General features: G+C 43.4%; 1 protein-coding gene across 4 annotated transcripts in view; it reads right to left on the reverse strand.

Annotated features, from left to right (window-relative positions):
- Positions 1 to 3,346: 3,346 nt before the first annotated feature.
- The window catches only part of MBD6 (methyl-CpG binding domain protein 6), a 113,823-nt gene continuing 89,464 nt past the window's right edge, over positions 3,347 to 27,705 (reverse strand). For all 4 annotated transcript variants that reach the window (XM_033938091.1, XM_033938092.1, XM_033938090.1 and 1 more), the window contains 4 exons: positions 23,224 to 24,069; positions 8,492 to 8,544; positions 6,115 to 6,193; positions 3,347 to 5,120 (listed from right to left, as the gene is read on the reverse strand). In XM_033938091.1, coding sequence (XP_033793982.1) covers positions 5,046 to 5,120; positions 6,115 to 6,193; positions 8,492 to 8,544; positions 23,224 to 24,069 — 1,053 coding nt within the window. In that variant the 3' untranslated portion in view covers positions 3,347 to 5,045. The remainder of the gene's footprint in view (positions 5,121 to 6,114; positions 6,194 to 8,491; positions 8,545 to 23,223; positions 24,070 to 27,705) is intronic.

Consider the following 27,705-nt stretch of genomic DNA (forward strand, 5'->3'; position numbering starts at 1 on the left):
ATGTTTGTGTGTTTACTTATTAGGATTTATCACCATTTTGGAGATACACACAAACTCTTCTCTATTAATAAGTTTGGCCAATATAGCCACATCTTAAGAGGTTGGGGACAAACTGTTCCTGTGTCATTCTATCATACCAACCTCCAATCCCTAGGCCTCACAACTTGGATGTTGGGAGTTTAGAGCTAGCATCTTTCCAACTGCATGAAGATACCTCTTGGGTCTTGCTTGCTTTCAGGAAATATTCTACTAAGAGGTCATATAATTTTATATGGAAGAGATTTGCTGTCTGGTGTGAAGGCAAGGCCCTAGGTCGTTTTTCCTGCCCTATACAAAAACTGCTCAAATACCTTCTACACCTTTCTGAGTTGGGACTTACAACCAACTTACCATCACCTTATGGAAGATAATAAGCCCATCTCTGTACAGCCTCTAGTTTTTCTATTTATGAGAGATTGCTTTTAAACCCCCTACCAAACCTCTCGCTGTGTTATGGGACCTCAATGTTGTTTTCACCCAGCTAACAAAAGCTCCTTTTAAGCCTATTGATCTTGCCACTTGAAGTACCTGACCTGAAGATCTTGTTTTTGGTGGCAGTCACTTCAGTATGCAGGGTCAGCAAGCTTCAGGCCATAGTAGCTAATCCACCTTACACAAAGTTTCACCATAATAGAGTAGTTCTTTGCAAACATCCTAAGTTTCTTCTGAAGGTGGTATTAGATTTCTACCTTAATAAATTATCCTGCCAACCTTTTTCCCCAAACCCTATGTCCATCTTGGACTGCAAAAGAGCCTTAGTCTTCTATTTGAAGAGGACTAAAAAGCCCATACAGCCCACCCAGATATTTGTTTCTTTTGACTCAAATAGGATGGGGTCAGCCACTTGTAAACACACTTTATCCAATTGGGTAGTAGATTGCATCTCTACTTATGCCCAAGGCTTGGCTGACCCTGCAGGGTCATGTCATGGCTTTACAATGTCAGAGCCACAGCTGCATCAGTAGCCCTCTTGAGGTCTCCATTGAAGAGAGTTGCAATGTAGTCTTTGCTTCACACATTCACATCTCACTATTGCCTTCAGCAAGATTCCCAACATCACAATCTGGTCAGACAGTTCTACACAATTTGTTTGGAGTCTAGAATCCAACTCCAGCCTTCTATGCCCAATTTTATTCAGCTCCAGGTTGCATCCATAGAATAAGGTCGTAAATATGTTTTAGGTTAATTGGTTCATGGTTGGCCTTGCTTGTTGCAAGCTTTCAGTGATTCTGGCAGCTAAGGATTCCCATATGTGTTAATATTGTTGTCCTGCTTGTCCTCAGAGAATCTGCTCACCTATGACAGATATTTTCTGAGGACAGGAGAACTCACATTACCACATCCCTCCCGCCTCCCTTAGGAGTTGTATTCCTAAACCTTTTTACTGTGCTGCTGGTCTCACATGCTCATGTCAGATGGAAAAGCACCCATGCATGCATGGTATGCAGTGATGGGCTTCATTGGATGACATCACCTACAGGTGGTAATGTGTGACCTGCTGTCTACAGGTGAGCAACTTCATTTTCACTAGATGGAAGCAGATAATCCTATGACATCCTTATCAGATGCCAGAATGACAAAGTGGCAGCACACTCAAAGCACAAAACATTTAGATTTTTTTAAAACACATTTTAATACTCAGTACAAAACAAAACAAAGCCTCTCCCACTGTCTCACCCCCCCCCCAAAAAAAATAGTAACTTAAAATCTAAACTTTCAAAATATTTTCATCTGTTAAATTAAGTTGAATCCCATATAAAAAGACTACAATTCACAAGGTTTCAAATTGTGATTTTTTTTTTTTTTAACCAAAGAAATCCCCCATAATGCTCAATGGTGATTTATTATATATGACCGCAAAATGGCAATAAAAGATTTTTTTCTTGGAGGTGTAAAGAAGGCATCTACCTATACAACATTTACAAGAATTTTAAATTGCATAATTTTTCATATTTCTATTTACATATTGACATGCGCGTGCACACACACACAAAAAAAGAGCCTGAAATTAGTCTTGTGTGGAAATTTTGGTTTTCAGTGATTGCTCTGAAGTGTATATACAAGTTGTAGATTTAAATGCATTGTATTGATTTTTTTAAAAAATTTATATGAGAGAAGAGTGGTGTGAAAAAGAGTTTCTAGAGATGGCTCTAGGGGCTTCTCTCTATTTCAATTTTAAGTGCTGACCTCCTCAACCCTTTTTCTTCCTTGTGATGTTTATAAATAGAGCCTTTAAGAGAGTTCTTTTGCAACAAGTCATTAAAAAACAAAATTTTTTTTTAAAAAAATTACCACTTATCCCAGGGAGTTAATGATTTTGGAAACAGAGGGTTTTTTTTGTTTTATTTCTTCTTTTGTGTCTCTGGGAGATATGTGCATCTTCCTTGTCTATATTTAGTACCTGTTTAAGTCCCCATACTGCTATTAAAAACTCACTTAAGTCATTCCCAGTCCAACAGCAAAGCAACACAACTGCAGGATCTTTGTGCCTCATTAGGGGCTTCTTTTACGAAGCTGCGTTAACGGTTTAATGCGCTAAACTGCCGGCCGCGCTAGACACTAATGCCAGCATTGAGCTGGCGTTAGTTCTAGCCGCGTAGCGTGGATTTAGCGTGCACTAAAACCGTTAACGCGGCTTCGTAAAAGGAGCCCTATATGTACAGAATCAGACTTTCAGAGCACACTGGTTCCAAAATCACAGCTTTAAAACCAAAAAATAAAGTCCCACAAAATCATATGTAGGCTGGTGCTCAAAAAACAGCTTACTTCTAAAATAAAATGTGTGAGACCTTCAAATGAAGCACACAAATACATATAAATTGTGTTTTTTGCTCATTTTTTAAGGACCACCCTAGTACATATTTTGTGTTGATTTATTTTTTAGGATACTGTATATACTCTAATATAAACTGACCCGAATATAAACCAAGGTAACCTTTTTTCCCCTCAAAAAAGGATGAAAAAGGATGACTTGAATATAAACCGGGAAGTGGGGGTGTTAATATTCAAGTGCAGTACCTTGCCCTGCTAGGCTCTGCACCCTGTTCCCCCTCTCGATGTTCTGTCAAGCTCTGAATCTAGCCCCCTCGCTCACTTTCAACTCTATCAGTTTCTGCACCCAGCCCTACTTCCTCCCTGCTAAGTTTTATATCCTGTCCCCCCCCCCCCCCCCGATGACTTGTGAGCCTCCACTGGGACTGCCGTGAGAACTGGTGGTCCAGCAGTGGCTGGGGCAGATGGATCCCTCCCTTCTCCTGTCCCAGCTGATTCTAAGAATTTTTACCTCCCTCCCACCACCCCTGTGCACCTCTACTATCCCTAGTGGTCCAATGGTGAACCACAGCAGGAGCAACCTTACTTCGCTCCTGCCCATGCAGAGACACTAGCCGATTGGCTACCATGAGAACTCACAACAGCCAATCTGCTAGCGGCTCAGCACAAGAAGGAGCAAAGAAAGGTTGCTCTTGCCCATGCAGAGCCGATAGCTGATTGGTTGTCACGAGTTCTCGCTGTCCCGCAACAACTCACGCTAGCCAATCAACTAGCAACTCTGCATGGGAACGAGCAAAGGAAGATTGTCCTGCCGCAATTCACCACTGGACCACAAGGTATAGTAAAGGTACGCAGGGGAGATGGGAGCGAGGTAAAAATTCTTAGAATCAGCTGGGACAGGAGAAGGGAGGGATCCCTCCTGTCCTGGCTACCACTGGACCAGTAGGTCTCATGGCAGGTCCGGCAGAGGGCTACAACAGGTGCAGGATGGGGACAGGTCAGCACTGACCTGAATATAAACTGAGATCCCCATTTTTGGGCCATTTTTTTGGCCCAAAAATCTCAGTTTATATTTGAGCATACACAGCAAACTAAAGCAGAACCACAGTTTTTCCTAAGAGAGGCTGCTGCTGCCGCCGCCATCCCCCTGTGCCAACCAAGCTCAATGTTCCATTCAAAAAGCATGCATCAAGCTTTTATTGAACTCTGGCAGCTTTTGGCTCTTAGATGGTTGCCATTTATACTGGGACATCTGAATAAGTTGATCTAATCCTGGGCTTGCCCCATTGCATGCATGGAGTTGACCTCCTTAAGAAAAGCTGAACTACAACTCCATACATGCATCAGGGCAAAGCCTGCACTGAATGAGCCTCTTCAGGCTGGCCCCAACTGGGAACAAGGTGGAGTTTTCTTTTTAGCACTTCTTATTTGAAACTCCTGCAGCCTGTCAACAGAAATAGAGAAAACTAGATTTTCAGTAAGCCATGAAACCTTTTATTGAACCAGTGCTAGTTATCTAAAGATGATATACTTGAAATTTCAGATCATACAGGCCATTCTCCATCTGAAGAACAGAGTTCTGAAAATTCATGCACATCCTCTATCGATATGGTAGACAAGAGGGGGGTGGTGGTGGGACTGTAATAAAGTGGGTTTTTGTACCTGCCACTCGCCAAAGAAAGGGGGGAGGGATTTGCCTGGCCTTATTTCAAAATGGTACTCCCTGCTGGAAGGAGGCAGCTGAGATCGTGTGTACTGGAAGCTGAACAAAAAGGGAAGATAAAATGTTAGATTGCTTGAATTTAACATCTGAACAATAACCCTGATCTGCATTACATGGGAAGAGGGAGCTTTCATATTTTTAAGTTATATAACTTTAAAATTCAAATAAATTATAAAATTCTGTTTAAAACAAAATAAAAAGCTTTCCCCGCACTCAGCTTGAACAAAAAATTCAGGTGTGGGGTGCATACTGTTCCCCGTATCAGTCAAAAAGCAGAACACACTCTCTGGAATAAAACCGCCATATTTCCACAATGTCAGTGTAGTGATGGGCTGGTACGTTTTCTCTCTCTGGCTCCCAAGTGCACCAGCAGAAGAAATCTTCTTCTAATCCATCCCTGCCATTTAGGCATCATGTCCAACAATGAGAGAGACGATAAAAATAAAAGTGCCTTGATTGGGGGAAGAGCTTAAGGGAAGCACAGACTGAAGGGGTTCATCGGGATGTAGTGCTATGAAAGAAGTCGACGTCTCTTATTTTTTGCCGGCCTACCCGGTCTCTGTAGCCTTGTGATCGAATGATCTGGCTAAGGGAGAGAAAATTGAAAAAGGAAATGGTATAAGAACACACATACACAGACCCCTCTTAAACAAAATCTAGCACAAATCAGCAGGCAATGGATATGCTCTACAGCCTCTCTGTGAGAGCAAACACAGCATCTATCACAGTTTTTGAATATCTGACACCATGGAGGATACCGCAGAGTGGACAAGCTGGAGATAAAGTGGTCTGCAGCAGTGTGATAGGAAGGGAACTTGGACAGAAACTGGCAAGTCTGGAGGCCTATGCAAGGATATTTTCAGGGGTCTTTAAAGGCACCTACATAGTGAGAAATACCCCAGCTATCATAGTTGGTGACTAACCAATTGTGCTATTGGGCAAGAAAAGCTTTTTCTTTTGAGTACAAGCACAACAATGGCAAGCAACAGTTGGTGGTGTTAAATCTCTGGCAACTACAGGTATGCTACATGGTGCAATGTCAGGGGGGGGTGGGGGAGAGAAGGCAAGGAGTACACAGAAAGGGGCTGCAATTTTCATCACTGATGTATCTAGCTGAAGTCATACACCACTGTTCCCTCTAAGCTGAGCGGGTGTCCTGCAACTATATTGTTACCTATAGAGGGTGGTGTATTTTCGATCACTATGGACAGGCAGGTTCTCTGGAGTTCTGCAAAACTTGCCTATCCCTGACTATTGAAAATGTGATGGTGAAATTACGGCTTCAACTGGTAGGACTAGGCGGAAGCCTCCCGCTCAGCTTAGAGGGAACAGTGGTCATACCATGGGCTTCATTTAAAAAAACCCAGAGACAAAAAACAACTCTATGGGCACATAAAGTAACTCATTCTTATGTCATTTCTGCTACAAGTTACTGTGTGTTACAGTAGAGTATCTTTTCTAAGGTCACCTCCTATATGCTCTGGGCAAAAGAAATATGAGAAGCTCAGCATCACCGCTGGGGCCAACAGAAAATGGTGAGCACAGAAACAGAGATATTGTAAATACTAATTTCTACTTACATTTGTGACAACAATACTAGGGCCCATGCCACCCCACTTTGATGCCATTCCGTCCAGCCTAGTGCTCATTCTTGACGTGCTGGAAAAGCAGTTAAAAAAAAAAAGCTAAGATCAAAATCTTTGCTTTGCAGAAAAAACAACCTTCATAAGAACTGCCATAATACATCAGAGGAATTATTCCACTTATCTTCACTGATCGGTACAGTAAAGAAAAGTGGAATAATTCCTCTTATTATTTAATTTTCATTGGCACATTACAGCACAGCATAAGACTTTATCACATAATGAAGGTTTTTTGCCAGTGAGGTGCATAACCTTACACTTTTTGGCATTAAAACTCAGTTGCCAAGTATTAGACCATTGTTCTAGTATTAGACCATTGTTCCAGTATTACCACTAGGAGCAGGCTTTCTTGTTAACCAATACTTGGAAGCCTGACCCTTAGTGGAAATACCTACTGGGGGTTGTAGTGACCATTTTAGATACTGGAGCTGAAGGAGTAAACTAAACTAAACCTTAGGTTTATATAGAAACATAGAAAGGTGACGGCAGAAAAGGGCTACAGCCCATCGAGTCTGCCCACTCTACTGACCCACCCCATTAAGTCTGAGTGCTGCTCGACCCACGTAGGGATCCCACGTGGATGTCCCATTTATTCTTACAGTCAAGCACGCTTGTGGCCTTGATTACCTGCACCGGAAGTTTGTTCCAGTGATCTACCACTCTTTCTGTGAAGAAATACTTCCTGATGTATATACCGCATCATCTCCACAATCGTAGAGCTTGGCACGGTTTACAGGAGTTGAGAGAGAAAGGAACTCCATGAAGGTTAAAGGGTATAGAGAAAGGGTGATTGGGGGCTTACAATGCCAAAGATGGGGTAAGTATTACATTTTTGAAAACAGCCAGGTTTTCAGATGTTTGCGGAAGAGTTGGAGAGAGCTCAGGGTCCGGAGGGGGGAGGTAAGGTTGTTCCAGAGCTCAGTGAGTCTGAAGGGGAGGGAGGTCCCTAGTTTTCCTGCGCAGGAAAGGATAATTTAAGTTTGTGAGTGGGTCTGGTGGTATTAAGATTTAAGGAGTTCCAGGAGAGTGGGATGAAGGGAGGGAGGATGCCATGGAGGATTTTGAAAGTTAGACAGGCGCATTTAAAGTGGACCCTGGCGATAATCGGAAGCCAGTGGAGCTTGGACAGGAGCGGTGAGACATGGTCGAATTTACTTTTTGCGAAGATGAGCTTGGCCGCGGCATTCTGGATCTGCTGAAGTCTATGAAGGCTTTTCTTGGTACAAGCGGGCATTTGGACATTGCTGCTTGCACCTTCTAGATACCAGGGACTACAATAAGACCAGGGTTAGGTTGGAGGTGTTTTTCTCGTTAGAGTGTTGGGAGGGGGCGACTGGTGGAGAGAACCTTTTTTTCTGTCTGGAACTAAGTGAGCAGCCCTTTTGAAAAGCTGTTCTCACACATATGTGGGGGCATTTACATGATTTTATTCTGTCACATGCAGCTTTCAAAAATCCACTTATACTACATCATCTGAATAATTTGCACATAGGAAAGACATATGTGCACAGTACTTTGCCAAAACTATAGCCTTTCGTAAAACTAAGTAAGTGCTTCTAGTGAAATGCTATGGGATTTCTCCATGTCCTGACCTGGATGTGTGAATTCCTCTCTCTATGTACTATCTAAAATCTGAATCTATATCAACTGGCCCACTGGCCCACCTTCAACAACTTGCTTATTATTGAGGTAAGACTTCTTTTGATTCTGTCCCTATTAAACTATGTCTATGCATATGTTCAATATTTTTTTTCTTTATAATAGTTTCAATAATTTTGCCTGGCACCAATATCAGGATCACTAGAGCTCTTTTTAAAACATTGGCATTACAATAATAACCCTCCAATCTTCCTACCCCCATAAACTATTTCAGTGATATGTTACAAATTACTTGAATATCTACAATTTCATTTTTTGAGTTCCTTCACAATTACAGGGTTTTACCGTACATCAGTTAGTTTGAATGCCCTTGGGTATAAGGAATGTTAAAAGATAGGTTTCTTTTCTAAAACAAGGGGTCATGATACAAGATGTCAAGATACAAACTGAGGAGCAACATGACAAGAACAGAGACCATGTCAGAGATGCACAGAGGATCATTAGAACTGGAAGAAAAGTAAGGGGATAAAATTGGATTGGGTAGGGTCTGCAGGAGGGGGGATGGGTCTGGAGGTCTTTATGTGTCATGATAGTAGAAAGAAGCAGTTCTATCAACTCTAAAACAAAAAACACACCACACAAATGCCATCTAGAAACAGGCTTTGGCAGCTACTGTTTTAAATCTCTTTCAAAGTCAAATTCATGCCAGACTTACTGTTGATTCCTTTTCCGGCCCCTTCTCAAAGGCTTTAGCTTCTCCAGTGCCACCTGAAGACCAAAAAAAAACAGGTGAGTTTCCATAAACCAACTTCCCACAGGCCAGAGTTCTCATCTTGATAAGCAAAAAGAAAGGCTCCTAATGAATAGTATTTGAGTTGTTCCACTTTAAAAGGGTTTCAGCTCTGTTCTTCAGCTAAAAGAAATTTGGATAAATTTAATTATATTCATATTCATAGAAAAAAACAAGCCTGGCTCAAATTGCTACACAATAGGGATCTTAAAATATTCCCCAATTACCATTTCCTAGCAGCTGGGTAAACTGAGGCAACTAGAAACAGAATGGGCCCCTAAGCAAATAAAAAAATTCACATTATTTCCTACTTAAGAGATTACTATATATTTATGCACCAGAAAAGAAAGAGTCATGCTTTTTATTTTATAGGAATGTTATATTTTACCCAATAACTTTCTTTCCTTTAGTCCTATCAGACCAGTCCAGACAAATGGATTGTGTCTGTTTAGCAGCAGATGGAGGTGGAGAATGAAAATAGTTCTCAAGTGATTTGCCCCTTAAGGGAATCATGCAGCAAAAAATGTTCAATACTTTGAATAGCCAAGCAATAGTGCTCAAAATCCACTTAATGATCAATATTGAAACTTTGAGACATTTGGTCTCAATCAGGTTATAACCTTAGCAGCCAGTGCAGCATATACTCTACCGACATGCAGATATTTCACTGACATACAATAGGTTAGAAAAATATAGCCTGTAACCAAAATAAAAGTAATCAACCAGCCAGGGAGGGATTTTATACTGATCTGACAGGATTAAAGAAAAGAATATTATCAGGTAACACTTAACTTTTCTTTCCTTAGCATCCTATCAGATCAGTCCAGATAAATGGGATATAGTAAAGTAGTGTCCCCAACATAGGACAGGACTAAAAGACTGAAACCAACAAAAAAGAGCTTTTGTAAATAAACATATCATTAATCTCCCCAGTCAAAACTCCAAAATAGTTAACACAGAGATAGAGATAAACTGGAATAGCCTCAGAGATAATTTTCAGTGGAACCTAGTAGAAAGAACCAAGACTAATCAAGATGACTCTGGAAAGGCAAAGAGTATGGAAGAGAAGGAAGCAAGTCCCAGGATAAGTAGAAATAATAGAAAATAGAATAGACCACAGAAGAAGAGATGTGTAAAGCAACAAACAAACCCAACTGGTGATTTTTCTTTAATATGAAGGCAACAGCCTAAGAACAAAGCTTGTCTATGAAGGGAATATTGAATTGAATATCTAGAGAATATCTAAAAAAAACTATTGCGCTTCTCTTTCTACATTTATGACAATGAGGAAAATCCAAACGTAAACTGAAGAATCAGCCTTCACCGACAGTAAAGAAGGGAAACCAATAGGGTCTAAACAGAATAGATGTTGATTGACCTGGTGCCAAAGAATGCTCTATTCAGACATGAAAATCCATATGTCATCATAAGAAAAAGAGAGCATAAGAGTCCTGAGACATGCCACAAAGTTTAAGACAGTGTTCCTCAACCTTTTTTACACCTATGGACCGACGGAAATAAAATAATTATTTTGTGGACTGGCAAACTACTAAGACTGAAAAAAACCCGTTTCTGCCCCATCCTCGTGAGCTCGGTCCCCACAAACCATCTGATCCCATCCGCACAAGTCTCAGTTATGATTTTATATTGAATCTATTTTATTAAAGTATAAAAAGAAACAATATTCTGTATAATTGTCATTTTATAAATACAAATAATACAGAGCAAGGATCAACAAAACCCCTGTCTCCCCTCCCCTTCACATATATCCCTTCTACTATCAAGAAAGCTGAATAAACCAAATTATTACAGAATGCTACACAGAAATATCAGAATACCGCAGTCACAAATGACAGGAATAGTGTTAGGGGAGGGCATCTGCCCCCTGGTCAGAGAGAGCTCTAAATCAGCTGGAAACTAAAGAAGCACAACCTGGGCTTTGCAGTCCCCAGTTATGTCTAGCACCAATTCTAGCAAGATGCATATTTCAAATCTGATATATTCTAATCACAAAATAGAAATAAAATTCTTTTTTTCTACCTTTTGTCGTCTCTGGTTTCTGCTTTCATCTTCTTTTCACTTTCTTCCTTCCAGCGTCTGCCCTCTTTGTCTCTTCAATCCAGCATCTGCCCCTTCCATCCACTGTCTGCCCTCTCCCCCTTCCATATGGTATCTGCCTTTTCTTTGCCCCTCTCCCCTTTCCATTTAGCCTGCGCCCCCCTCTCTCCTTTTTACATGATTTATTCCAGCTTCACTGCTCTCTTCATTTTTACCTCTCCTACACCAGTTCTAGCATCTTTGTCCCTCTCTCCTTATTTCTCTGCTGACCCCCTTCTCAGCATCAATCTCTCTTTACTTTCTCATTCCTGTCTCTCCTCTTTCCCTCATTTGATCTCTCCATTCCAACCTGACCCCTTTCCAGTCCTCTAATCTCCCTTCCAGCTGTTTCCTTCCTTTTTTCCTCCTCCTCTGTCCAGCAGTACCCCCTTCTCCCTTCCCTCCTCCCCCTATCCAACAGTAACTCTCTTCCCTTCCCTTTCCCTCCTCCCCTCCCAGCAGCATCTATTTTCCCTCCCTCCAGGTCCAGTAGCAGCTCTCCCTTTAGCCAGCAGCTTCCCAGCCTCCAACAGTGGCTTCCTCCCCTTCCCTCCACTCCCCTCCCAGCAGCTCTCAGTACTTGCCTGCAGCAGCGATTCACTTAAGCAGCCTTGGGTCCTTTGATGGGTCACACCACTCAGAGGAAAGAGGAAGGTGCATCATCAGAGGCGGGCTGCAACTCAGCAAAAGCCCCAAGGCTGCAGAAGTGAATCGCTGCTACAGGCAAGTACTGGGAGCTGTGGGAGGGGAGCGGAGGGAAGGGGAGGAAGCTACTGTCGGAAGCTCTCGCTGGCCCTGCACAGACCGGCAAGAATTTTGTGCATTGATCTCGTCGGTCCTGCGCAGACCAAAAGGAATTTTCTGTGACCTGGCATTGGTCTGCAGACCAGCGGTTGAAGAACACTGGTTTAAGACATTCATGCAGGGAAACCAAGAATGGGAGCCTGTTAGGTAAGAATAAAACCCACAATATCAGAGACTTCCTGAAGTTGTGTAACAGCAGTGGCTATTTAGCTGTGCAAAACAGGTAGCCTGTGGAATCGCACAAAGTAGGTAATTTATATAGCCGGAACCAAATTGGTGACTGGCGAAACTGTACTAAATAGCTGTGCAGTGTAGATGAGGCACAGTCATCTACCAAAGCCAGAGAAGACAGTCCACTGACACAGCCAAGAACCGTAAGCAAATACATCAAAATATGTTACATGTGTGGCTGCAATAGCTGGAGCTATAGCCATAGTTGTCAAAACTGGAGACATCCAACTCACTGCTGTAGCAGGAGTCATAGAAGTGAGTGTGCAGCTGTATTTATACAGATAACCACAGAAGCTGGTGCCACAATCATCAGTGGCAAGTAGTGTCATAAAGGCGGCTGTGGTATCTAGTGGTATAGAGGTGCTGCATGCAGCTGAATGCAGGAACCAGTGGCCACGGCTTCACGAACAGAAGTGCCACTGGAAGGAGACAGCCGGCCAGAGGAAGTAAACACCCGTGGCAGGCATGAAGGGTCAGGCTGCCGTGTCACTGCGTGCAGGAACCGTGGCTATGGCTTTGTAAAGACAACTGCGATGGGAGGAGGGAGCCGGCCAGAGGAGGTAAATACCCATGGGAGGCAAATTAGGGATGCAGAATGAAGGGAAAGACAATGAGGGCGCACTGGGACATAGAAGGGAGGAGGAGGGTCATATTTGGACAGGAAGGGAGGAAGAAGGGGTGCGTTAACACAGGAAGGGAGGAAGAAGGGGCATATTGGGACACAGAAGGAAGGGAGGGAGCGCAAACTTCGGACAAAGGATAGAAGAAAGGAGAAAGGGAGTATGAACTTGGGAGATAGGATGGAACAATGGAGGGAGTGAAGGAAAGAGATGCTGATGTGGGGGAGGGAATAAAAAGGGAGAATTGTTGGGCATGGATGTCTTGAGCGAGAGGGAAAGAGAGACAGTGCACACGGGGAACTTAAGAAAGAGGTGAATTTTGGGGCATAGGGAGGGAGAAAGAAATATTGGACTTAGTGGTGGGAGAGGCGTGAGGTTTAGATGCATGGGGGAGAGAGGGAGATGAGAGGGAGAAATGTAGGATGTGGTGCTGGAGAGGAGCAATGGGACATATGAAGAACAAAAGTAAATGTAAACCTCTGATCTTTTCTTTCTAATTAAACTACAGTACTTTGTTTTGAGGACTGTTTCGTTAATGTTTAATGTTTTTATAGACTGTGTACTGTACAGGATCTGAGTTACATACAAATTCAACTTAAGAATGTTTTAAAAAAAGGGAACTCGTTCTTAACCCGGGGACTGCCTGAACTAGCAGTTGTGGCAGCTCTGCAAAAACAGGTTACTGCTACAACTACACAACAAAGGTGGTGGTAGCAGAACTACACAGGTAGATGTTGTAGGAGAGCTAGACCGACTGCTGCTTAGGAGAACAATATAGGTGGTGGTTGCTGCTACTGGGAAGAAATCCAAAGAGGCGCTGCATCTGTGCAACCTAGGAGGCTGCCATCCCAGGCAATACAAGTGGATGCTGAAATCTTGCAACCCAGGTGACGGGTGCCACTGAGCAACCCAGGTGGTCAACTGCGTTACACAGGGGCTGTGAATAGAAGAACTGGGCAACTGAGCCAGCTCGGAATCATCACTAGTTACCAAACCTCTTTGGCTGTAACTGGAAAAACAGTGTTACACTTCTCCCTCTGTATTCTGCACCATGTTTTGCCTCTCCTTCAGGAACAGGCCAGGTCTCCCACCATGTTATTCGCGGTTTCACTATATTCACAATGGTTTTTAATAGAAAACAGCGAATAACATATGAAAAAGTTATTCGCGGTTTTTCTGTATTTGCGGTTCTGTTAATCCCCTATCACAGCAAATACGGAGGGAGAAGTGTACCATGCTGAATCTGGTAAGCCAGAGATGAGTAGCTCATGTCAAAGCTCATCTAATTAGGAAATGTCGCTAAGAAAGAAAATAAAGAAAGGATCCTTTTTTCCTTGCTGAAACTAAGATTATTTTCTCAGGTAAAAATATAGATAACTTTATAACATCAGAAAACACAAAACAGATTATTGTGGGAAATAGAGCTGAGGTCCTAGGCCAAGATAAAAGTTTAATCTCCAGCACAGACATAGATAGGAGATCTTACACTGCGAAGAATAAGATTACATAAAATACATACAGTTGATATGAAAACGGCCATACAAATGAACAGCGGTATTTTCCAGCTTTTTGACAAATGCAGCTCACTAGATTAGCAATTAGCTGACTTCACAATCCACACCTGAGAAAGAATAAATCGAAAAGGAACTTAATGTGAGCTGCTTTTATAAAAAAAATTTAAGGAGAGAAAGGCTAATAAATGTCCAGATTTGCCTCCTGTGAATCATACAGCTAGGATAGTCAGGCAATATAATTAGAAAAAAAAAAAACACCAACTAATAGCAGCTGAAAAACAGGAAGAAAATTCTGGCGGGAATAAATGTGACAAATTTAAAGCAGCAAAGAAACAGGACTAGCTAAAAACCGACAGAAACATTAGTTGCTTAAAGAAATTGGAAGAACAAGGGGTAAGATTTACTAAGCTCACCGATCGTGTCCCGACCAGTTTGCAAGCCTTCTCCAACCCTGACCCGATTCATTAACCTTCTTCTGCCCGATCCAATCCACACATGCAAATGACAGGAAATAGTATGCAAAGTAGGAAGGCAGCGATTCACTAAACAGAAGAAGGAACACCGATTGGGTTGGCCGATCCAAAAAGAAGCGACTGCTGAGGACCAGTCGCTCACGTCCTTGCCGACTGACCTGCTCTCTGCCGCCCTGAAATCCCAGTATCAAAACAAAAATAAAAGCAACAAAATAAAACATTTTAAACACATCTCCCTTGTGGAAAAAGCACAAGGTGGCAAGCTCTGCCAACTCTCCTGCTCTCTGCCGACTCTCCTGTTCTCTGCCGCCCTTCCCTGCGAGCCCGTGGTTTTAACCCGCGGGTTAAAAGCATGTTCTGTTCCATTAAAGCCCCCTCCCCTTGTTTTGACCTTGCTTGAGCGGAGAGCAAGCACATGTGCGGACCGCATCTACAGGCAAAGAAAATGGTCTGCGCATGCGTCAGAATCTCTCTGCAGCGATCCATGGGGTTGCTGTGGGGCGTGCCTCCGTTGGTATTAATTTGCATGAGGACTCGTAGTGAATCGGTCGCCCAGGAAGACTCAGCCACGGATTGCCCATGGATCGGATCGGTGAGTTTAGTGATTCTAGGCCAAGGTTTTCGGCCTGCAACAAAGTAGGAAAGAGTCCCTGCTGTTAGGAATGAACAAGCCAGATGATACCTGTGTGTGTTTAAAAAGGAATAGAAAAACTGAGGGCCAGATTCTCAAAACTTTAACGCGGTTGCTAAACTAGTTTCTGACAGTTTAGCCTGCACTCATTTTAGCGGCGGATTATCAAAACAGCTTATCTCGGCATTTAACGAGCTTTCTAGCAGTCTCTGACACTGCCATGCAAATGGCTCTTCAATATTGTAATGAGCACTCTGGTGGATTCTTAAAAATTGCTGAGCCATTCTCCAAGCGCGGTGTCGGCTTTTGGTGACAAAAATCAGCGACTGGTCCAGGGATGTCAGTACAGTGACAGAACTGTTTAAAACCCCAGCAGCTGGAGAGATGCCCATTCTCTCCTGTTGCAAACAACACCCGTCCCCCCGCAGCGGGAGAGCTGCCCAGTCTCTCCCATCACCAAGCAACATCCCCATCCCCCAGCAGCAGGAGAGATGCCCATTCTCTCCTGCTGCAAACAACAACCCCCTGTGTTTCCAATGACTGACACCCTCTCCCCCTTACCTTGATTTAGATGTCTAACTGGAAGGATGCTTACTTCCTCCAGCCAGCTGGCCCGCCTCTTCAAAATGGGCCTTCCCCTCCCTGGGGCATCCTGGGATGCACTGTGAAGAGGCTTAAGGCTCTGATTGGACCAGGTTGTTTAAAGCCTCTCCTAAGGGAGGCTTCTGAACCAATCACAGCCTTAGGTCCCTTCCCAGCTGCATTGGCAAGGAGCCTAAAGCTCTGATTGGTCCAGATGCTTAAGGCCCCATCTATAGGAGTGGTCTTAAAAAACTTGAGCCAATCACCAGGGAGGGGAAGGCCCATTTTGAAGAGGCGGGCCAGCTGGTCAAAGGGAGAAGGCATCCCTCCAGTCAACCATTAAATCAAGGTAAGGGGGAGAGGGTGTCAGTCGTTGGAGGCACGGTGGGTGGGGGGTGGGGAGAGGGGGGTTGTTTTGTGGCAGCGGGAAAGAATGGTCTCTTCCACTGCTGGTGGGGGTCGCTTGGTGGCAGGAGAGAGTGGCCATCTCTCCTGCTGTTGTTGTGTTTTGGGGTTTTTTTCTTTTTGTGTTTATTTTGCACATGTGCCCATGCAAATTTAATGAGTCTTTGCTACTCTCTACCAACCTCATTTACATGAGCATTTTTTGGAGAACTACTCGCTTTTTTAAAATCACTACCAGAATGGCTGCGATAGCAGCCCATCGTTTTTTAACATGATTTTTTGAGAATCTAGGCCTGACAGCACTAATACACTGAAATAGCTGAAATAAATCTGAACAGGCTCGATGAAAACAGTTGACTTCCAAGGGAGATGTGGGTAGTGGGGAGGGGGGGAGGTAGGTATCTCAGAAACCTCCGAGATATACCTCAGTTCCATAGAATAGCTGCTTTTTTTTTTTTTTTAACAAGAGCTTATGACAAATAAGAACCCCCCCCCCAGCTGAAACCCAGTTATTAAACAGGATCAGGAGAATAAGCCCAAGAGGGCCCGTCCCTCCTACTTAGAGATACCAGACATCCGGACATGTCGAGGCATCCAGATGGCTTTTGAAAACCCAACACTTTATCCAGGTTTTGAAAAATTTCCCTCTCGGGACCATGTTGGAAGGGCATCTGCACATGTATCATGGTGACATCACATGCATGCATATGACATCATCGCATCACACATGCGCTTGTGCAGATGCCCTCCTGATGTGGCTCTGAGCATGAGAACAGGTTGAGGGGGCAGGGCTGAGGTGGAACAGAACGTGGCTTGGGCACAGCAGGGTAGGTTTATGGGTCTGGATTTTACAATAGTAAAATTTGGTAAGCTGACTCCTACTCAACTGAAATGCAGCTGAGAAACTGGTTCAGGAGAACAAGACAAATAGGCACTCACAACTCAATTGAGACTCAGCATAAAACTGGCTCAGGAGAATTACAAGGACAAATTTGTCCCTGTCCCCACAAGTTCTTTTCCTGTCCCTGCCCCATTCCTGCAAGCTCCGTCCTTATCTGCACAAGCCTCAAATATTTTAAAATCATAAGTGTTTGAGGCTTGTGCAGTTAAGGTAGAGCTTACAGCAGGGCTGCCCAAGTCTAGTCCTCGAGATCTACTAGCAGGCCAGGTTTTCAGGATATCTACAATGAATATGCATGAGAAAGATTTGCCTGCACTGCCTTCTTGGTATGCAAATCTCTCACATGCATGTTCATTGTGGATATCCTGAAAACCTGGCCTGCCAGTAGATCTCGAGGACTGGATTGGGCAGCCCTGGCTTACAGGAATGGGGTAGGGACAGGGACAAAACTTGCAGGGACAAAATAGGGATACTGAGTTCCTGCTGGGACAAATTTGTCCCTGTGTCATTCTCTACCCTGGAGCACAAAACCCCAAAGTAGTTAAAGTTTCACTGAAACTAGTTAGACACCAGCAGGTCAGGAGCAGCTCATCATCTATCTGCTTGGAAGACAGAAAAATACTGATCATTCTATGCTGCATGACACCCTTAAAGGGCAAATCACCTGAGAATTATTTTCATTCTCCACCTCCATCTTCTGGTAGATGGACACAACCCATTTTTCTGGACTGATCTGATAAGATGCTAAGGAATATTAATTTTAGTTTATATCCTCTCTGAACATAAAATCCTTCCCCAAATGATGCCTAAACATTTAGCTACTTTGAACCTATACCCACTGCAGGCGGTTTTCAAAGGAAAATGAGATGCATGCTTTCCTTCTGAACAAGAACAGCACATAAAAACCATTCATCCAAGTACAGTACTTCATCCTTCCTATTTGTATGGATAGCTGAGGGACAGCAACATAGCCTGTACACATTGAAAACCTAAACGAGTACAAGCTATTTTATTTACACTTGCCCTCCGTATTTGCGGTTTCCGTATCTACGGATTCACTTATTCGCGATTTTAAACCTAAAATTCCTTTTTCTTTTTTCAGGCTATTTTAAGCCCTGTAAGCTTCCCCTTAAGCCTTACCTGGTGGTCTAGCGGGTTTTCGGGGCAGGAGCGATCTTCCCACGCTCCTGCCCGTGCAGATCGCTCACAGGAAATGGCTCGAGAGACTACGGGAGTTCAAGGCAGCCATTTCCTGTGAGCGATCTGCACGGGACAGGAGCGTGGAAAGATTGCTCTTGCCTGAAAACCCACTAGTCCACCAGGTAAGGCTTAAGGGGGGGGGCTTACAGGGCTTAAAATAGCCAAGGGGAAGCGGGGGTTAGGGGCAGAACCGGCCCAAATATTATTTGGTTTTTTTTTTAATATTCACAGGCCGGCTCTGCCCCTAACCACCGCGAATACGGAGGGGGAAGTGTACTCTTCTTTTGGACCTAGCTAGAAATGTGAAGGTTTAGCCAGGCAACTTTCATCCAAATCATTTTAACCAGGAAAATGGTTTTAGAAATGTGTCTTGTTTGCATCGGGGTGTATTTTACCCTCTATGGGGGGAGGAGGGGCTGCAAGTTATGCAGACAACCATCCTCATGTTATCAAGTTTCAAGTTTATTTGAGTCTTGATATACCAATTTTATACTCAAAGTGGTTTCCAATTAATACAAAATATTAAAAAGTTTAAAATATAAAATAAAGGGAACAAATTCACAGTTACAATACAGACGCAACATGATACACATGGGCAAATGGGGAGGATACATTGCATAAAATAAAAAAAGGTAACAAGGGAATCTTTAATGTAAGGCCTGATGTCAGAGGTTTTGAATAAAAAATTAAGTATAAATCTCAAAAGCATCTCTGAAATGTTTTAAGATTAGATTTAAAATTATTGAGATTCTTTTCTTGTCTTAAGGTCAGAGGTAAAGCATTCCACAGTGTGGGAACGGTTACAGAAAAAGATTGTTTTCCGCGTTGTATCACAAAACAATTGGCGGACTGAAGGGACTGCTAAAAGATATTGTTGGAAAGAATGTGGATCATATGGGATTAACATCCTATCTATAAAGGATGGAATGTGATTAGATTGAACTTTAAAAGAAGTAGTATTTTGAAAGTAATTCTATGTGAAATGGGTAGCCAGTGAGCTTTTCTGAGGAATGGGTGACAGAGAATATTTTTAAAATGGTACTCTGCCATCGGACAGAAGTTTAACTATGCATATTTCTGTACTAAAGACAAATGGACATCACAAAAAAGTTAACACATCATCTTTTAAAATGTAGATAAATTATTATAACAGGAAAACTGTAGTACGTGGTGGTGTAAATTCCATCCAAGAAGCCCCTGTAATGTAGGCAGCCCAATGAAGAAAAGAGAATGGATCATTTTCATCTTCTCCCAGATCCTCTAGGGTGGATGACCCTATTCTAGGACCCCTTTTTCAAAACTGTCACTTTGGGGCCCTACAGTATCCTCTAGAAACCATATAAATAGGCCATTACAGAGCTTTACTTATAGAGACTTCATATTTGTGATAGGACATCTCATTGGTTAAGATTAGATCACATAAGAACATAAGAAGTTGCCTCCACTGGGTCAGACCAGAGGTCCATCACGCCCAGCGGTCCGCTCCCGCGGCGGCCCATCAGGTCTATGACCTGTGAAGTGGTTCCTGACCATTTATATAACCTACCTCTGCTTCTATCTGTACCCCTCAATCCCCTTATCCTTCAGGAACTTATCCAAACCTTCCTTAAACCCCTGTACTGTGCTCTGGCCTATCACAACCTCCGGAAGCGCGTTCCATGTGTCCACCACTCTCTGGGTAAAAAAGAACTTCCTAGCATTTGTCCTAAACCTGTCCCCTTTCAATTTCTCCGAGTGACCCCTAGTACTTGTGGTTCCCCACAGTCTGAAGAATCTGTCCCTGTCTACCTTCTCTATGCCCTTCAGGATTTTGAAGGTTTCTATCATGTCTCCTCTAAGTCTCCTCTTTTCTAGGAAGAAAAGCCCCAGCATTTTCAACCTGTCAGCGTATGAAAAGTTTTCCATACCTTTTATCAATTTAGTCGCTCTTCTCTGGACCCCCTCAAGTACTGCCATGTCCTTCTTGAGGTACGGTGACCAGTACTGGACACAGTACTCCAGGTGCGGGCGCACCATTGCACGATACAGCGGCATGATGACTTCCTTCGTCCTGGTTGTGATACCCTTTTTAATAATACCCAACATTCTGTTCGCTTTCTTTGCTGCTATCGCACACTGTGACGATGCTTTTAATGTTGTGTCCACCATCACCCCCAGGTCTCTTTCAAGGTTGCTCACCCCTAACAATGATCCCCCCATTTTGCAGCTGAACATTGGGTTCTTTTTCCCTACATGCACGACCTTGCATTTCTCAATGTTAAAACTCATTTGCCACTTTTTTGCCCACACCTGCAGCTTCTGGAAGGCCAAAAACCAGACACATAAAAACTTGGGCAAAAAGCACTGATAAACTTTTATCCAAATACTGTAATTAGGAAGCAATTTCCAGAATACACAGGGATTTGCAATGACTGTGGATTCTGCTCACCCTTTCTGCAGATAAAAAAACAGGGTCCCTTTTACAAAGCCACAGTAGCGATTCTTCCATGGCAAATGCACTAAAGTCCACAGGAACTGAATAAGCTTCAGTGCATTTGCTGCGAGGGAATCACACTACCACGGCTTTGTAAAAGGGGCCCAGAATGAGCATGCATCAATCCAGACCTGGTGCAGTTTCAGAAGCGTCCTTTTAACTTGGTAAATGTCCTTTGAAACTTGCTCTCCAAAGGATCAAGCAAAATTCAGCACCACTTTCCACATAAAAAATAATAGCTAGAGAAATGTTGTAATGTAAAATTTTTCCCTCTTGAAGTTGCAGAAAAATAAATACTTAGACCAAAAAAAGGTAGCATTTCCAAACCAAGCAAACACTGACTGATAAACTTTCTGCACTCTCTGGGCTGTTTTCAAACTTTTTACACCAGTTTTCAAAGGGCTTTCAGTTTTCACTCAGAAATATTTGCATTAATTTTTTTCTGTGGGTACTTTCTAATGAAAAACACACAGATATGAACATTTTGGCTATATGCAGTTTTTCTCCCCTGACCTAAATTCACTCCAAGCTGCTTGATGAAGGTATAAAGTTGAACCCTACCTGTAATATTTAGCCAGTATCAGAAGGGTCAATTTTCAGATACTTTTACCTAGGTAAATAGCTTTTGAAAATTGCTTTCATCGTGAATCATGGCCTACATAAAAATCTACTCTACAGTGCTTCACAGAGTAATCAACGGCCAATATAATCACCTCAAACTCCACACATCTGCAATTTAGAGGCTTACTAAATTTTGAAATTTCGGTTTCAAATTTCATGCCATGAACTTTCAGCTGAAACCAACCCACCACCTCCACCCCACACCTCATACCTCATGACCAATCTCTGCTTGCCAACTCCACACCATCTTACCTTTAGATGTCCTGGCGGTCTAGTGGCTCTTTGGGGAAGGAGCAATCTCAAGTTGCTTCTGTCCATCAGTTATGCAGCTAAAATGGCTGACGAGACTAGGGTAAAGGGGGATGCAGTTTACATATTTTAGACAGGTACTTATTTTGTACCTGGGGCAATGAAGTGTTAAGTGACTTGCTCAGAGCCACAAGGAGCTGCAGTGGGAATCAAACTCACAATCTCAGGGTGCTGAGGCAGCTGTTTTAACCATTAGACCACTCCTCCACTCCAAGAGGTTGCAGTAGCCATTTTGAGACTGGAAGTTGAGCATCTCCAGTCACTCCTGTTCATGCCAGTTCTAATCTCAAAATGGCTGCCACGACCTCCCACAAGGCTGCTTCAGGAAGTCGTAGCAGCAATTTTGACTATGTAGTTGGAACAGGCAAGGAGCAACTCGAGATCACTCCTGCCCTGAAAAGCCTTTATACCATCAATATGTCTAAAGGTAGGCCTGTGGAGAGCCCTTGGGTGGTGTTGTCTGCTTTCTGCCAGGGGAGGAGGCCTGCAGAGACAGGGCGACACTTTTGCCAAAACTAAGCAAATTTCAGCTGCAGATTCTGTTTGGGACAAAACAGAAAACCCTGGTTTCGGTTGCCCTCTACTGCAGTTTCTTGTACACTTTCAGACAAACAGTCTGATGTGTTCAAGCAAGAGAAACACACCTCTGACCTCTTAAAAATGGAACAGTGACTATTAGAAGTAATACTGCCCAAAATGGATAATCTGCTGCTGATTATTGCTTCTCCCCTTACCTTCAATGCTTGTAACTTTTTTTCAACCTGGCAGTTTCCTACTGCTCTTTTGCAATTTCAGGTCAAAAAGAACTGGCATCTAATAGGTTATAGCACCATAAGCCATTTATTGCAGCTACTTGGAGAATTTTTCCCATTTTATACCATCTCAGCCCTGCTATAAGAGTGACAGTGCTTGGTCAAAGAACACAATCATAGCAACTTTCAAAACTCAGCTAAAGCAGAGCCCAAGTATGCCAATTACATTTTGCCACCAACTGATGGTTGAGTTTTCTTCTCAACACACTAAATTAAAGTTCCCTAGTGGGAGGACTAAACAAAATAATATAAACCAAGTGATTCCCACTTATAATTAAATGTAAATGAAAGTTCTATTCTACATACAGGAGTCGGCCTCAGTAATGGAGCCTACGCGTAGTCGAATTCAATGACTGAGGTATTCAGCGTAGTTGTTTTTGCTCCTTATTCTCCAATCATTGGCCTTACTCCCGTTATTTTAATTTATTCCAAAAGACTAAATCTAATATAAATTAGTTATTTCTATTTTAAATCTAATATAAATTAGTTATTTCTATTTTTTTAATTTATTCAATTTTATAAAGCTTTGTTAAAACATTATGTTTATTTCATTTCTATTCCTTTCATTACACTCTTACATAATTCGTGAGACTGCATTCTTTCATTTATCTCTAGTAGTTAACTCTTATTGTGCCATTGCTATCCATCCTGTTAACCTCTAGGCAACATTTATCGTTCAAAAAGCCTACTTATCTTGAGTCAGCGCTTGTATTTCAAGAAAGCCAACGTGGCCAGCGTTTCGTGGGCAAAGATTCAAACCCACTGCATCAGGGCCAAATAGTTTGGGAAACAAGCCGTGCTCAATGTTCTTCTCCCCAGGAGCTGCGAACAAGGCTTTCACATCATCGCTGGCCTTAGTATGCTTGAGAGTTAACACCACCTCCTCCGCATACATAACATTTGCTACTAAGCACCAGCCCTTCTCTAGCAATATTAGGGACAAATAACACTCAATGAAAGGTATGGTGGAATTACATGACCAACCTCTATTATCTCCGGATTGGGCTCACTCTTTGGTGGTGGACCCAGAATCTCATCTGTGATCATGCCCTGATCTGGTGCTCTTCGACTCATTACTTCGTCCATTGCAGAGTCAGTGCTGCAAAATGACACCTCTCCATTACACCTCCAGGCAGGATGAGACAGACAAACAGATGGCTCCTCTATCTTGAGTCTTTCCCGCTGCCCATTGAAATGTGTTCCAGGCCTCCGGCCTCTGGCACGGCCCACATATGCTGGCACTGCTGCATCCAGACTCTTTAAGGCACATGAGTGACTCAGTTCATTTTCAGAAGACTTGACGCTGGAGGGGGGTTCTGTGTCCTTGGGGCTGCTCAGGTCTCCATTGAGGCCTTTTATTGGACCCCTGCCCCTGGTAACCCGCTTCACCCGTTTTAATGGAGATCTCTGCAAGGGATGCTCTCCTTTGTCTGTCTCCTGGCTTGAGAAACCATAGTAAAGTGGCTGAGACTGCTGACCAGCTTCACTCATCAGGTCCTTGGTGCAGCCAGTCTCTTCCAGGGCCATGGGGCTCTCTAGTTCCGGAAGACACAAGGGCTTAGCATCACAGCTACAGTCTAAGGCACTTGTAGTGGTTGCTTCTAGGGCAGGGCTGAGGCGAGAGAGACACGAAACCAAGTTCTGAACTTTCCGTGCTGCATCTGAGCACGGAGGAGGTAGAGGAGCAGCAGAAACATTATTCCTCCCCATCAAGTTCTGACTCCGATCCAGTGGCTGATGTCCCATTGACAAGTTGGGGGATGGAGAGGGGCTGGTTCCACGAAGTAGTGGTGTGCTGACCTGTCTTTCCAACGTTGGACCACTGCTCGGCTGTGTTCAGAAGGAACATTAAAAGAAAATGTATGAACAAATAATTTTATTGCCATTCTCTGTGGAATAACAGTATTACAGAGAGAATACTAAAACTCCCACAGCATAGCATTTTCATCTACTCCCACTTTTACATGAACTTACCCCCCCCCCCCTTTTTACTAAACCGCGATAGCGGTTACTAGTGCAGGGAGCCGTGCTGAACGCTGCTCCAGATGTTCATATATGAGCGTTGGGAGCAACATGGAGCATTCAGCACAGCTCCCTGCACTAATAACCATTATCGCGATTTAGTAAAAAGGGGGGTTTAATTAGGTATAGGGAAGATTAAAAAAAACCATTTGAGCTTATAATAAAGCTTGGATATCTCAAACTGATATATCATAGGCATCTTACAATATTTGGTGGATGCACACTCAAAACTAGCCCCCAACAGTTGAAATTGCAAGCCACATTCTCTTACATACGAATGTCTTGATTTTGTTCTGTTAAGATTTTGTATGTTTTTTTGGTAACCTGCTTAGGTTTAAACAGGCTATACATTTTTAAAATAAATAAATACAGAATGGCCAAGTAGCCACGTTGCCATGGAGCACCTCTGTGGCCAGTACATGAACAAGCTGCCTCATCAGGAAGGACTCCCTTTCTCTCTCCTGAAACTGCCAGAAAGAAATTCTATATAGGCAATCTTTCTGGAATCGGCAATAGTCTTATCACAGTAAAAAAAAAAAAAAAAAACCCAACAACAAAAAACCTTCAGAGAAGTAATTTAAAAAGAGAGAGGCTGCTTTGCAAACTGTACTGCTGTGTCATGTCCCATCTGGTTTTTAAAATGCAGTTCCTGAGAAAGCACAGTTACTTACTGTAACAGGTGTTATCCGGACACAGCAGGCAAATATTCTCACTGTGGGCGATGTCATCCATGGAGCCCGGCACAAACAGTGAAAAGTGCACCAGCACTTTAAGAGCTTAAAAGCTTTTAGAACTGCCTATTGTATTTGGTGAAAGAGAGCCCTTTAAGAGGTGATCATCTAGGTGGAAGAGGGGACGATTCAGAAGGGATTCCATATGACTCAGGAGCTGAGAAATTAGCCTCCTACTCTGTGATCAGAAAGTAAATCAGAGTCCTGATTGAGGTTTGGAGAGTCTCTGCAATGATAGTACCGACCTGAGGAAGCTGAAGATGGATCTCGTCGGTACCGAGATGAACGAGAAGATGTATGCTTCGAGGTGGAATACTTAAAAGGAGAACGTCGATGCCTCGATGAGGAACATCAATGTTTTGATGAGGATTTTCGGTGTCCAGATGAAGACCTCAATGCCTCTATGTGAAGAAGGATGTCGGGCTTTGATGGTGATCGATGCTCTGATGAAGAGGATTGCCGATGTCGTGAACGAGAGCATCGATGCTTTGTGGAAGCAGAAGGATGCTCCAAGGACAAATGTTGATGTCGACTTGAAGAATGTTGATGCAAAGCAGAGCGACATGTATGAGCAGATTCTGAAACAGTACCTTGCAGCCTTTGAGAGCTACGCTCAGGCTAGGCTGAAACCAATGAGATTGGTGTGGACACTGGCATGGAGATTAGCTTGAACATGTCTCCAATCTCTTTGCGCAGAAAGTCATCAGCCCTGGATTGAATATCCTGCACCAATACCTGAGTCTGAGTGGGTATCAATGGTGCAGCAGGATGCCTCAGGGTGGGAGACCTCAAAGAGGATGCACACCCTGTAGGAGAGACAGCCTGAACAGGAGGAGAACGTTGGCATTGAGGTTTGGCCTGCATCGAGAGACTCGATGCTGACGAGGCCTATGACGCTGGTTTGGAAGTGGTCGGCCTCTTAGCAGGCTTTCCGGATGCAGGAATGTCTGATGCCAATGTCAACGTCAATGCAGGCATTGATGGTACTGAATAATTGAGACTTTTTCTCCAAAACATGACCGAAAATGTTTTTCCTGCTGAAGCCGCCATGCCTTTAGCGAATGCTTCTGAAGAGTAGAAAGACGAATGCAAGAATCCACTCGATGTTCATGCCCCAAACACTGGATGCACCAGCTGTGTGGATCAGTGATGGAAAATGCTGCTGACATCGACAACATTTCTTAAATCCAGTCAATGCCTTCGACATGGACAAGAAAATTTGAACAGTAAAATCAAACTCAGTTTTTATAGAGAAAAGAAAAACTGGCTGAACACAAAATCAAGATCCCAGGCCTTAAAAGAGGAATGAGGTAAAATGAAATAAAATTGAGAAAAGTTTTGGTTTTTTTACTCACAAAGACTGAAGAAGAAAGGAAAAACCCATAGGAAAAAAATAAGTGAAAATTAAATCTCACAGTCAAACGCACTGAGGGAAGGCAACGCAGCACTAGAAAACACAACTTCTTTGCTCTGTGGAAAACAAAGAACTCAGGTACCGCAAGCCCATATTAGGATTAATGATACCATGTCTGCACCATTTGCAGCACAGCACTCGCGGCAGGGAGTTTAGTGCAACAGGAGAGAATAGGCATCTCTCCTGCTGTGGGGGGAGGGAGGGTCAGGTTGAGTTGCAGAGGGGGGTTTAGTGCAGCAAGAGAGTGCGGGCATCTATCCCGCTGTTGTGTTTTTATTTTTCATTGACAGTGTTTTTTCTGCGCATGTGCCCATCGCTATCACCAGCAATGGGCATATGCAAATTTAGCGAATCTTCGCTGCTGTCCACCGACCTCATTTGAATGTGTGATTTTTTGAGAATGTCTCGGTTTTTTAGGTATGCTATTAAAACGGGGCTATCAAAATAACCAGCCCAGGATGATAAGCAATCTGACACAACTTCCTCCCTACAGTCAGGGAGGAAACGTTAACAGGAGGGCCTGTGCCAGCCAGGGCTAGACCAACATATTGTTCTCCTGAGAGCCTCTGGACCTCTACAACTGAAGAATTGTGGACACTTTACATTAGGGCTGATGCCATGAGATCAAGCACTGGCTTCCTTCAGTGATCCACAATGACTTGGAAGGCCTCCATGCTCAGGGACCATTCTGCTAGATCTAAGTCCTAATGACTAAGAAAGTCTGCTTACACATTGTCTACCGTAGCAATGTGTATTGCTGAGAGACCTGAGATGGAATGTGTGGCTCAAACACATGGCCAACGGATCTCCAGAACCACTGATGCTCTGCTTGTGAATATAAGCCAGTGCTGTTATGTTGTGCAAGAAAACTCTCACTGCCCTCCTCCACAGGAGGGATAGGATGCCTAGGAGCACCAGGCAAATCACTCTAGCCCTCATGAGATTGATAGGCAGGCCTCTTTTGCTGACCATATGCCCTGCAGACCATGGGTCAAACAAAGGGCTATCTAGACTGAGGCTTGCATCAGCTGTGACCCCATTCAGTTGGGAACATCCAACGGGACCCCACTGAAGAGATGAATGGCACTGCATCACCAGGACAAGTCCTTCTACAGCAAGGCTGGAAAAGGCAGATGGACCTTGAACTACTGGGGCTTGGGACTCCAGCAAGAGAGGAATATACTCTGCAAGGGCTTTATGTGTGCACTAGCCCATGGAATCACATTGAGCATTGCCATTAGACCCAGCAGCTGGAGGTAATCCCATGATCTGTGTCAACTGAGCGCAAAAAGTCTTCTG

Source organism: Geotrypetes seraphini, chromosome 3 (genome assembly GCF_902459505.1).
Source record: "Geotrypetes seraphini chromosome 3, aGeoSer1.1, whole genome shotgun sequence".
NCBI lineage: Eukaryota > Metazoa > Chordata > Amphibia > Gymnophiona > Dermophiidae > Geotrypetes > Geotrypetes seraphini.